This window comes from Pinus tabuliformis, chromosome X, assembly GCF_031772625.1.
Source record: "Pinus tabuliformis cultivar Carrire ecotype Pingquan chromosome X, CPIR1, whole genome shotgun sequence".
In the NCBI taxonomy this organism is placed as follows: Eukaryota; Viridiplantae; Streptophyta; class Pinopsida; order Pinales; family Pinaceae; genus Pinus; species Pinus tabuliformis.
Window position 1 is genome coordinate 675,565,413 of NC_142308.1, and position 12,739 is coordinate 675,578,151.

The 12,739-nt window shown below is 42.6% G+C and overlaps 1 protein-coding gene across 4 annotated transcripts in view; it reads right to left on the reverse strand.

Annotated features, from left to right (window-relative positions):
* The window catches only part of LOC149141786 (uncharacterized), a 209,235-nt gene that overhangs the window by 89,836 nt on the left and 106,660 nt on the right, over positions 1-12,739 (reverse strand). For all 4 annotated transcript variants that reach the window (XM_089453113.1, XM_089453115.1, XM_089453114.1 and 1 more), the window contains 2 exons: positions 6,824-6,935; positions 6,594-6,738 (listed from right to left, as the gene is read on the reverse strand). In XM_089453113.1, the coding sequence (XP_089309239.1) occupies positions 6,594-6,738; positions 6,824-6,935 (257 nt within the window). The remainder of the gene's footprint in view (positions 1-6,593; positions 6,739-6,823; positions 6,936-12,739) is intronic.

Sequence of the window (12,739 nt, forward strand, 5' to 3'; positions counted from 1 at the left end):
TCATTACAGTGGTATCAAAGCCATGGTCTTGGCCAGCGGTGGGGTAGCCATCTAGATCATGGAAGATTTGAGCATATATGCACAGTGATGGTTAAACCATAGACAACTTATGGCTCAAAGAAGATTTAGTATGCAGGGATTATGGGGTGGAATCCATTGGAATGATGAGAGATTGGCCCAGTTGAGGAAGGTGTCGGACCAAATCCATTCTCATCCTTACAGCAGAGACATTAGTGGTGTGCATGCTGTGGGGGTGCAACCATCTACATTGTGTGGGGAAAGTCGACAAAATCAGGGCATCGGATCTCCTCAAAAGGAGCATACAGGACAAGGACAATTAGAGGGTGTGACCAGGGGCGCTTTTGCTGGTGAAGACCTACCTTTAGATATCAGGAGCTTAAGGAGGAGGGTTTTTGGGCACACTAGAGCGTGAGGAGCATGTCAATGTGTCCAGTGTGATGCAGGAGTCACCCTTATTGGAGATTCCTTTGATAGCTCTGGCACACCTTGGGGGAGAAAGTAGAGCACGCACCCACAAGGCCTTCCATTGACAAGGTGCCAAGAGACATGAAGGTGTCCACCATTGAGGAGGTGTCATCCAATGTTGAGGTATCCATTGATGAGGTATCTGAGGTTTTGACTGAGTACTCAGGTGATAATAGTGCACCACAAGTTGATGAGGTGTCGGGAGGCGTCTCCATTGTTGATGAGGAGTCGAAAGGTACATAAGCATCTAGATTTATGCCAGTGTTACCAGATGACAGTCACCTGCAGCTGATTCGCGAGCATGTCTTGCGTGTTGGATTGTCTATGGAGGAGAAGTTGGAGGCTTGTGTTGACTCCATGATGGAGGAGGATGTACAACCATCCTTTGGGCTAGCCATTGATGAGGGGCAGCATAGAGACCACACATTGGGATTTCAGCACAATTCATTTCAGAGGCACATTGACGAGATCTATAACGATTTTAGCCCACCCTTATGCATTGGATTGAGGGAGGCAGCGTTGTCTAGACATACCCTAGGGGATGGTCAAGTTAGCAGGACTGAGCGACCTGAGCTGAGTATGACACTGCATCAACTTGGAGGGCTTATTTATTCCACTGGGGATTGTACATTCAATCCCTCCTTTGGGATTGGGTGGAGAGAGGCACTGAGCTAGTACCCGATGGAGCAGGCTAGGTGATTGGATACATCCATGGCCACATTTCAGCAGAGGCCATGGATAACCATAGGGACTCAAGGGCCAGATTGTTGTTGGGATCCAGGTGGCAATTCCCATCACACCATAGAGTCGTTACGTGACGGCAGTAGCTGCGTGATGGATCCGACGTTTTGGGGCACACACATTTTCAGATCTCGATCAGAGCCCGAGACAACACTAGTGACAAGATAGTTTGACAAGGGAGCAGACCAATTTCATGAGTTGTCTTGGCATATTGATTGTGCATGTAGTCATAGTGTGATTAGCCTACTATGGAAGGAGCTGGTAGGAGGAGGTGGCTTCAGTAGACCACCGAACAAGGCATTACATGGAGACGGTGCTCTCTCATTGGTATATTGGACATTGGAGCTACTGAGGATATGCACAATAGTGTCATTCCCATTGGCATGTGAGGAGTCAGACTGCTCAAGTCTTTCAGGGTAGATGGGGAGATGTAGCCCACATCATGGAGGGATTACTAGCAGATTGGTGGATGTGTTGGTAAATGCAGGATGGCATATGATACAGGGTGGTACGACAGTAGGCAATGGTACACAGGGGTGCATAAGGATATGCCGCAAAATCTAGTCTTATGTAGAGGGATGCGACCTAATGCATACAAACCCAATTTTAGAACCTAGCATCCAGTGGTGTATAAAGGTATGCAGTGATGAGCAGTGGTCTGTAGAGGAGCATGGAGATGCGTGGTTGTTTGATGTAGCATGTTGGTGTGCATTGAGCAACTCACCTCGCATCGCGTACACGTGGGGAGAGCCAGAGACAGTGACATAGGCAGGATACAAGACCGTACAGGATGGTACAGCAGTAGCACGGGGTATCCAGTGGTGCACAGGGATAGGCTATAGCGTACAGTGCCAAGTCGAGGACTACAGGGATACTCGGTGGGATGCAGGGGCATATGGTGTTGCACGGCGAGGTCTTGGAGAGTTGCCTCCAAGGAGACTTATGGATGGAGACACAATGCATATTGTTGGGTGTGCTTCACTCAGGATTGACGGGAACGCATATGAGCGATACTCGATGGTATCCATGGGGACTCACATGCCTGTCCCTCTTATACATCACTTATAGGCACAGACGACTTGGTTGTTGTCCTTTGACACTCTAGGCGCGAGCAGCTGGGGACAGGGAGCTCACCCGAGATATTGGGATGACACTCAACGCACTAGGGGAGAGACTTCTCAGTGGTGGCATTGGGTCGGTGCATGAGTTGACAACCACAGGTTGGGGGATGAGCTGATCATCTACAGGGGTGGCATATCGTTCATCAGTGAGCCTACGCCTGGGGAGCAGGTCACAAGGGAGACATGTGTCACTCTTTCCACAAGGCATGTCAGGACCATGCATGAGCAGAGGATACCGTGTACGATTGAGGCAGCTTTCTAGTATGTGTCTGACCTCCAGACATTGTATTGGCACATTATCGAGAGGGCGGATGACGGACCCAGGGGAGATGGTTGGCAGGGACAGGAGGGGTCCACATACCCTAAGTCGATTACAAGTATCGGATACCCATCTTTTGGTTGCATTCAGGGGATAGATCTTTGGCACACATGGCTCCTAGCGATCATCGGTACTACATAGTGGTAGACATAGGGCAAATTAGCATGCATCAGATTAGCCCGCAATATATGGAGCCTATATAGTGATCACATCCAGGGACTAGAGATGAGGTCCAAAAGGATTCCATCCATTGACAGGGCTATGTCGCAGCTGGTCTGGCTATGGGATGCAAGGATTCAGTTGATTGATAGATCACTCATGATGAGCGGAGTCGTGGCAGAAGGTGATATAGTTCGCTCATGGGATGACAGGTGGGGGTTCACAAAGGGTTTCATCATATGGGGAGGCAAACATTCTCTCTTGTTGCACAGGTCAGAGTTGGATTTGGATGGGTAGGCCTTGGTGCCATGGAGATGCCGCGGCAGGATGTGTCTCGCCTCTTTCATTACTCCACCATTGAGTTCGAGGAGAGGAGCATACTGACTGCGCACGATGGGGACTATGACATAGTCAAAGTAGCGCGACGTCAGCATGGTGGCACCACTCTGGGCCTACTAGGGAGCTGGGGCATCATAGCGCCTCACATCTCAATAACCTCTAGAGATGTGTCAGCTACTACAGGGGGAGATCATACAGCTCTTCCATTAGGCTTTAGCAAGTCAGTGATGGAACGAACGACATCTAGTACTTTCACTGGACAGGATAGTGAATGAAGCGAGGGGAGCTTCATGTTGCATAGGATTGCCTGGGATCCTGGTATTGAAGGATTCTTTTATATCAAGACAATGCAAAGGTCAGGCATGATCCAATGACACATCTGGAACCTTGGCACATTTTGCAGTGACAGTGGGGAGCAACAATTAGAGAGGATGCTTGCTTAGGCATCGCTTGAGGACAGGGGATTTTTGGTACATTGGAGGAGCTTGCCAGATAAGGATGCCACCTAGGAGGGTGAGCACATTTTGGAGCACCCAACTTTTAGGTTGCCTGAGGGCAAGCAACATTTGGGAGGCTCGGGTTGGAGGAACAATTTTAGCTAAGGGAAAGAAGCCAACACTTTCGACTTAGGGACTTAGGAGGAAATTCGACTTAATTTGGTTGCTAGTGGAAGGTGGGGGCCACCCATGTCGGAATTCGAACTAGGCCATTCGAATGGTTTGGAAGGAATTCGAAGCACTAGATGGAGGGGCCCACATGAGGCAAGGAAGGCCCAAAAAGATAAAAGGAGGATATAGCTCTCATTTGGATTCATTCTTACACATTGCAATCAAAACTACTTGATTGTTCGCTCTTTTGTTTAGCTAAGTTAACCGACTGTTTAGCCACGAACTCTCAAGCAGGAGATTCAACCTCTACTTCGGGCGACCATTCATACCCGCCCTAGAGAGGCATTTCCATAAGTATTTCAGGAGTTCTGGGAGTGTGTATAACACTACCATTCAGCGACAACAGGGAGTGCGTATTTCTGGCTATGTAGAGAATACGCAGGGGGAGTTTGGAGCTATCAGTGATCAAGCATTTGTCGGGAGAGTTAGAGGATTGGGAGAGCAACAAAGGATCAGCCTTTCTTGTGAGTTTCGAAGCCAATAGAGCCAGGATCCTAGCAGTTCTATTTACAGTTACCCGGGGCCTACAGAGAGAGCCACCACTAGGCTCACATGGGAGTTTGGAGGAAGGAATTGTAGAGTTGGAGTTGGCCAGAAGTAGGAGATCACTTGGAGGGTCATTTGAAGAGGACTGCTGGAGTTGGGAGAGCAGAGATTGACAGGATTAGTCACAGCAACAGAATTCGAAATTGGAGGAGGCTCAAGCTGTGAAACGTTAATTTTTGAAGGGTGGAACCAAGGGAAACCCTTTCTGGGTTTTCCTGGGGTTTTGGGCAAGGATCACACTCCTGATTTTATAGAATTTTCTGGGCAGATCCAAGGGGTCAAACAGGGGTCCCAACTCAGCGAGCAGCTAAACGAGCTAAGGGGAATTTGGGCCAAAATTCCAAGGTCAACATTTGGCCAATTCCTTCGTGGGTTTTATGGGTTTGGGCCAAGGAGCAAGGAGCTCAAATCTCATTATTTTCCGAGCACGGGAAGCAATGATTCCAACGCTTCAAAGTTGGCAGACAGAGCAGTTTTCTGGCGCAGCACAGTTCAATTTGGTGCAGCAGTTGTAGCAGCCTTCAATTCAGCATTTTCTCACCTAGGTTTTGTCAAGCTTATCCATTGAGACAAGCCCAGGTGCACCATTCTATTTTACTATTGTATTTTGCTCTTGAAGAAGTAATAAAATGGCTCATAAGTTCTCTATTTCCAGTGTTTCCATGGGTGCTTAATGTATATTTCGTTTTTCTGATTGCTGGATTGTTTGCATGCTTTTTATATCACTTGCATTCCTGTTTAGGATCATTACAGTTGGGAGATGGTACGAAACAGTCCATGACTCCATGTTACTCAGGAGCTTCTTTGGAAGCTTGGGAAATTTTTGGAAGCTCTATCAAAGCTTGATTTTTGTGTCCTCCCTTTTTTTCACGATCTTTTGGAAGCTCCCTATTTGTTTAGGTATTTTCAAAATCTCATTCACATGGAAGGAGCTTTTGCAAGTTCCCAACTACATGAGGTCCAATATCATAAGATAAGTGCCAAATATCAATCGAGTCATTGCTAATTCTCATGCCAAAAAAATGCCATGATTAAAAAGTCAATTGAATTATTAATCATAGCAATTTTTAGAATTCCAATGTTATATGAATCAAGAGGACTCACGCCTCTTATTCATTTAGAACTGTTCAAATTCAAAGTATATGTTACCAATGACTTAAGTGAATAGACATAGATCTTTCCACACCAATACTAAGATATTGAGTAACTCTAATTCACGTCTTAAATGTTTATAGCTAACTTTACTCCTATGATTGATGTAGTAATTTAGGACCATAAATGACATCAAAATCAAAATACCAAACAGTTTGAAAGTTCGATATTAGTTGAAACAATCCAGCCCATTCACATGAGAAATAAGCAATGGTTGCCCTCCAAAAAAATGCAAAGGCACCCATGTAGTAACCATTCCTGGGAGCAATAATAGAGATGGTATTGGAACAAGAAATTTGATAATAAAAAAAAAAAAAATTGAACCTATAGCTTATGAAACTATTGGTGGTTCGTGCATCTATAGGTATGCAAATTGCCTTAACAAACTCATATAGTGGGATGCACTTGCAGATCAAACAGTTAGTGATGGATTGAATTGGTGCCACACAAACCCAATATACATATAAATGAACATGGACCTAGGGGTGTGATCAAATTTACAAGAAATCAACATATATTATAACCATTACAAGAGGCTAAAGAGACTAAAACTAGCTTAAGCTATGAAATAAATCAATTGTTTTCAATTTCAATCTCAATGTTTGAAAATTTATTGGATATTTTTATTTTTTGTTTTAATTTGTTATATTTTTAATTATTTTTAGTATAAATTATTAATTTATTGCTGCTCCCAACCTGCCATTCCTTGCAAATATGGAAGAAGCTTCTAGCCATACTAGATACTATTGCCTGCATGCCCAACATACTCACGCTCTTGAAACTTTTGCAACATAATCAAGCATTGTTAGGACTTGCAGGCAAAGAGACTTGCAACCAATTTGACTCAGATCAACAACAGGACTAAGAAGAGTTTGACTAAGAAGTACTTAGAATACTCATTTTTCAACTAGGATTTATGGACATCATGATTTCTTTCAGCATACAATTCTTTTACTTTGCTTATTAGTAAGTATTTTGTAGTATATAAAAAGGTTTACATTTTTTTCTTTAATAAAAGCAAACAACAAACAGAAAGTATAGGCTTCAGCCATATGCACCTGCCTTGCAATCCTTCCACCATGAACTGTAACCCCTGAAGAGTCAAAGGTAAAAACAGGCTCGGTAAATTCAATCAGAACTGCAATACTATGTTCCTTTGTCTTTCCCGGTGAATTTGTACTGAGATGTACTTCAGGTCTTACAGTATCTGTAAAAGGTATTTTACTGATAAGAATGTACAAACCTTGAGACTCAGTAAAAAGTGTCCACAATTTTCAGATAATAGAATATACCATAAAGAAATATTACTGGTGCTGGAGAAGAAACAGGTGTCCCAGTTCTGCCAATGAGATATTTGGACTGAAGATTCACTGTAACAGCAGCTATCTTTGAGAGATTTGTGAGCTGTAAAGTTGGGAGAATCTGTGTCAGTTATCAGTATCCATAATCAAAGGATAATTAGAGTTGAATGTATCTATATTAGCAAGCATGAATTTCCATGTAAATTGTGTGCATTTAAAACTGAAAATGTTAAATATCTAGCTTTGCAAATAATTAGCCCAAAAAATTTCTTACAATTTTATCAGTCTGCAAGTGTTCTATGAAATACGAGTGCAATAATAGATATGCATATAACTGTATCATCCATTTCATAATAGAAGTACATAGATTCGTCAAGAATATAGTGCCTTCACCTACTAAACCGTTATTATTAAGAAAAGTAAGTTATCATTTGTTGCAGACAATGTTAAACATCTAACTTTGCAAATAATTAGCCCCAAAAATTTTACAAATTTATCCGGTTGCAAGTGTATGAAACATGAGTGCAATAAATAGATATGCTTATAATTTTATCATCAATTTCCTAACTAAAGGAGTAGATATATTCTCCAAGAAGATAAGGAGTAGATATATTCTCCACGAAGATAGTACGTTCACATACCAAACCGTTATCATCATTGTTCCACAGGGAAGCGTCTTGCAGGGTGGGGTGCATGCACCCCACGATTCCCACGCACCTGGGACAGGGGAACGCCTAGGAAAACATTTCTCTACATCCCCCTTTTAGGGAGATGCGGGGAGACACCGGGGGGAATGTTTCCCAGTGTGGGGAACGTGTTTCCCCAAAAGGAGTGTTGATGGGAGCCCCCTTTTAATTTTGCTTGAAAACAATAATTTATGAATGGGGAAGTTTAATATTCAATCCTAGGGCCCTACTAATGCTATGTAATAATGGTAACATTAAATTCTTAAAGTAAAAGCATTTCATATGGAGAAAGTAGAATTTTAGATCCCACTCAAAATCCATCAGCCTTGACAGTTTTCAGGATTGGGGGCATTGCAATGTTTCCATTGGATTCTATCATGTATAAGGGTCTGGAACTATCCTTTTATCAAGAGCACCAAGCCCAGAAACACCCCTTTTGGGGGGGGACATGTCCCCCTCAATTTTGTATAATAACCCTTGAAATTTAAAATTTAAAATATATATATATATATAAACAAAAAAAAATAAAAATAAAAAGAAAAATACATAACAAATATCAAAACCTAAACTAATATGCAATCCCTATATCACTCATTCAACTAACCAAGCGTACCTCTACTCGGCTTACCACATGGCACTATCTGACTTACCAATTAACTGTTGCCTCTCCTCCCCAGCGGACCTCTTTCAATGCTCATTCTCCATTTTTAATTTTAAGTTTTACTTTCAAGTCTTCACTTTAAATATGAATGACCTTAGACTGATTCTTTGACTCGTCACTCTTTACTATTTTTGAGCTTGAGTTATATCAATTAACTATTCCAGTCTTCAGACTTCAGTGCCTACTATAGTCTATTTTTCTTAGTACTAATTAGATTCTATAATGATGAATGGTGAATTTAAATTTTACAACAATTTAGAATCTAGAATGATAAATGATGAATTTAATCTTTAAACCAATGTAGATTATATGGATCAATGTATTTCATTATTGAATCTCGGGGTGAATGGATGAATGATGTATTTATCAGTATGAATGATGAGTATGGATCAATGTATTTCATTGATTGAATGTATTATTTAATTCAATTATGTATAGATCAATGTATTTATCCTTTCATTATTGAATATGAAATATATATATATATATATATACCTCAACGTCTCCTCGCCCCCCTTAAATTTCCCTATAATTTGAAGATACTCCCACACGTTCCCCCTGTGCATCTCCCTACACCCCCGTACCCCTATCTTGGAGTCTTGGTGGAACATTGATTATCATTAAGAAAAGTAACTAATCATTAGTTGCTATTCATGCTCAGAACATTATTTCAGATGACCTTGGAAATGATGGTAGTATATTAATAATTATAGATGTATCAAACAAGAGGATGGATTTTCACTAAGTTGCCTTGAAAGCAGAATATTAACTGAGAGGTTTACAGCAGGAAGAAGTAGCAGCTTAAATTTCTTTATACGCATATATAAACAAAACTATCAGAAAGAAGGCTTGCTAGTCATGCTGTTCAACTGATGTTGATTCCACCGGTGCTGGAACTTTGGCATTTGTACCAGGCAGCTCTGTTTGGACCAAGATACACGGTAAGTTCTGCTCAATTCAGCCAAGGCGGACGTCCTGTTTGTGCAGTTGAAACTGCACCTTCTGAAATTCCTGCTTGTAATTCGACATTCCTTGAACTATGACTGCCATGCCTACCAAGATTTGCTCCATCGCCTTTCCCAGTAGGCTTTTCATCAGCCAGTATAGGTAGAGGGTCTGCTTGAATTGGGTGATTCTACCTCTTGTATTTCCAGCGTCCGGGATGAGAACTCTCTAGTCCTCCAATTCTGTATCCATCTCTCTTGCTTCACTTTGGCTTCCCATTCTTCTAACAAATTCCCAATTTCTTCATTGGTTCCCTCTTGGTAAGTGGATGTCGCTTTGCTAATTAATGTTGATTTCGGTAGCATCGGATGTGCTCTAGCCATGAAAATTGGTGGAGAGGCTAAAGAACATGAGATCTCCAAGACCCAGAAATGGTGTGGACAGATTCTACCCGGTCAAGGAGATATTAAAATAATTAATATTTTTAATGGGTTCCTAAGTCTAAAATTAGGAAAATAAAAATATTAATGGGTATTAATATAAACTGGGTTAGAAGGTTCTAAATGACATGCATCAAGCCAAATCTAATCTTAGCTGTTGATTAGAGATGTAATCTCGGTCGTTGAAGACTCAACAGAAAAAGTATAAGAGGAGGCTTGAGGGTCAGTTGGAGAAGACACAAGAGTGATCAATCATTCGATTTTCTAGAGCGGTGTTTGCTAAGAGAAATTGAATCAGTGATCAGTTGCAGCGAGGGGCAGTGAGTACGAGACGGAGAGGCAGAGATAGTGTCGAGAGACCAACACAGAAGCAAAGAGAGGTTGACATTAAGCTAGAGGGAGCCACGAAGAGGCAAAAGGGACTGCGTAGAGGCTAGAAGGGCCTACATCATCCACACAGAGGCTGCAGGAGTGACGCAGAGGGTCGTAGAGGCTGCGCAGAGCATCAAAGGGTTGACGCAATGAGTTTCGGGTTGAGGCAGAGGCCAGGAGGGCTGACACTGAGGTTCAGATTGTGCTGGAGAGGGTTTCGTGGGGCAGACTTTTTAATATTTGCTTCCGAATAGAGAGGTATTACTATCGGATTATTTTCTGTGTCGGGTGAGTCGGTTTGGCACCCAGTTGTACTCAGAAAGACTGCATAATAAAATAACCCTCAGAATTGTTGCACCGGTTTTCCGAAGTTGGGTTTTTCCGAGGACAAGTTGTCGAAAAATAATGGTGTCACTTGTGTGTTTGCTATTTCTTTCAGTTGTTGATCTATAGATGGTGTTGACTGTATTGTGTTTATTTCAGTATTTATATGGTTAAATAACTTGTTCGTAATTAACAAGTAGGAGAAATAAACCAGAGAATACAAATAAAATTTCTAACGGGTAATACTTAGAAATTTCAACAATTAACCGTTCGAGAGACTTCTGACTATGGGACCACCCAACGGTCCCGGTTTTGTGTCTTGCCTTGTTGCGTCGGGTTTCTTACTACGGCCTCAGGTTTTTGCAGGTCGTGACATCGTCTCTCTAGCCCAGTCCTGTACATTGAGGCAAACTGTAACCTAATTAAACTTCAAAGTATTACAACAAGGTGCATGCACACAGGTGGTAGGGTTGCGTCGCTCCATCCCGCCAGCTTCCAACCCCCCTCTATCAATTGCAATACCATGCTCCTCATGGTCACAGGCGGGTTCCACAAAAAGGACCAACCCATGACCTGCACCAGAGATTGCATTTCGCAAAAGATGCCGCCCCTAGCAACAGTCCAGCACAGTGTTCCAGGAACCCCCCCTCTAGATCAAAAGCCCGAAAAGCGATCTGTACGGATCCGTGGGTGATCCACCCCCCGAAACGCAATCTGTACGGATCCGTGGGTGATCCACCCCCCGAAACGCGATCTGTATGGATCCGTGGGTGATCCACCCCCCGAAACGCGATCTGTATGGATCCATGGGTGATCCACCCCCCGAAACGCGATCCGTACGGATATATGGGTGATCCACCCTCCGAAACGCAGAACAGGCTGAAAAATATGGTTCTTGCCATTTCGGAACCGTAAAGCCCGATCCGCGTTTCGTAGAGCAGATCGGTCGTACGATCCACGACGTTTCCTGGTCGAATCCGTACGGAACACAACCGCTTCGTCGAGCAAGCGGACGTTTCCACCACGCGAGCCACAAAGTGGCACATTTTTATTTTTTTCCTTTTTTTTTTAATTTGTTGGGGGTGGGTCCACCTTGGGTTAGGGTGAGGAGTGAAGGGATTAAAGACCCTTTCATCTCTCATTTGCTCACTTTTATTTTAAGAGAGCTTGGAATGGAGAAGAGACGAGAGAGGAGAGCTTGGAGGAGTGAAGGAGGAGGAGCTTGCAGGACTTCCAGCTACAAGAGCTAAAGTGGTAAATGCAAACACCAAACTCCCTCATTTTTTTGACATTGTTTTTTGTATTTTTCTCCTCCCTCTCCTACTCTTTCCCATTCTTTCTACTTGCTCATTTAATTGCATATTGTCCACCACCTATATCCATATTTCAAGATGGTGTTCTTTTGGCTTCTATGTAGCATTACACTTTTGGTTTTAATGATGGCAAGGAGGAGTAGGAATAGAAGGGAAGAAGAACAAGAGGATAGTCGTCCCCATATAAGTGACCCAATGTATGATGAGGAGGAAGGGTTTGAAGAGGAATGGGATGAACCTAAAGGGAACACTGAAACACAAGAGGGGAAAGTTGCATTAACACACTTGTGGAACTATGTGACCAAACTTGAAGGGGGCAAGGGCAGTGGAAGCTACAAATTTTTGTGCCCTCATGGTTGTCATGGAGGAAAACCATTTAGCAGTTAATATACCCATGTGAGGAGGCATCTTTGTGGGGTGATGGACAATGATGATAAAAAGGATGTTGTGGGGATATAAATTTGCCCAAACATTTCAGCAGAACAGAGAAGAAAATACATCCAAATAGAGGAGGTTGCACAACAAAAAAACAAGAAACAAAAAACTCATTCTGAATCAAGTGCAACCTTTAGGTTTGGTAGCTCATCTCCTCATGTTACTTCTGCAAGCTCTGGAGGTAAAAGAATAACAAGGGCTTTCCTGAATGTTGCTAGGAGGGATGATGTGGATGCAAAGATAGTCCGATTTCTTTGTGCTTGTGGTGTACCACTCAATGTGCTTCGCTCTCCCTATTGGCATGAAATGGTAAAGGCCATCAATGAAGCCCCAAAAGGATACAAGTCCCCCCAAATATGAGAAAGCTAGAACAGTGTTATTAGAAAGAGAAAAAGGAAACGTTCAAAGAGCTTTGACACGTTTTACAAATGAGTGGGTAGATTGTGGGGTATCCATTGTATTAGATGGGTGGACAAGTATTAAAAACCAACATTTGATAAATGCTCTTGATGTTTCTGCTAGTGGTGCAGTATTTATTACATGTCATGACTCCTCCTCCATCAGTGCATCTTCCCAAAACATTGCAGATATCCTATTGCAATCAATCTAAGATGTTGGTCCAAATAATGTGGTTCAAGTGATCACAGATAATGCAACAAATTGTAAGGTAGCAGGAAAAGTTATTGAGCGTACTCATCCACACATCTTTTGCTCTGGGTGCCTGGTTCACA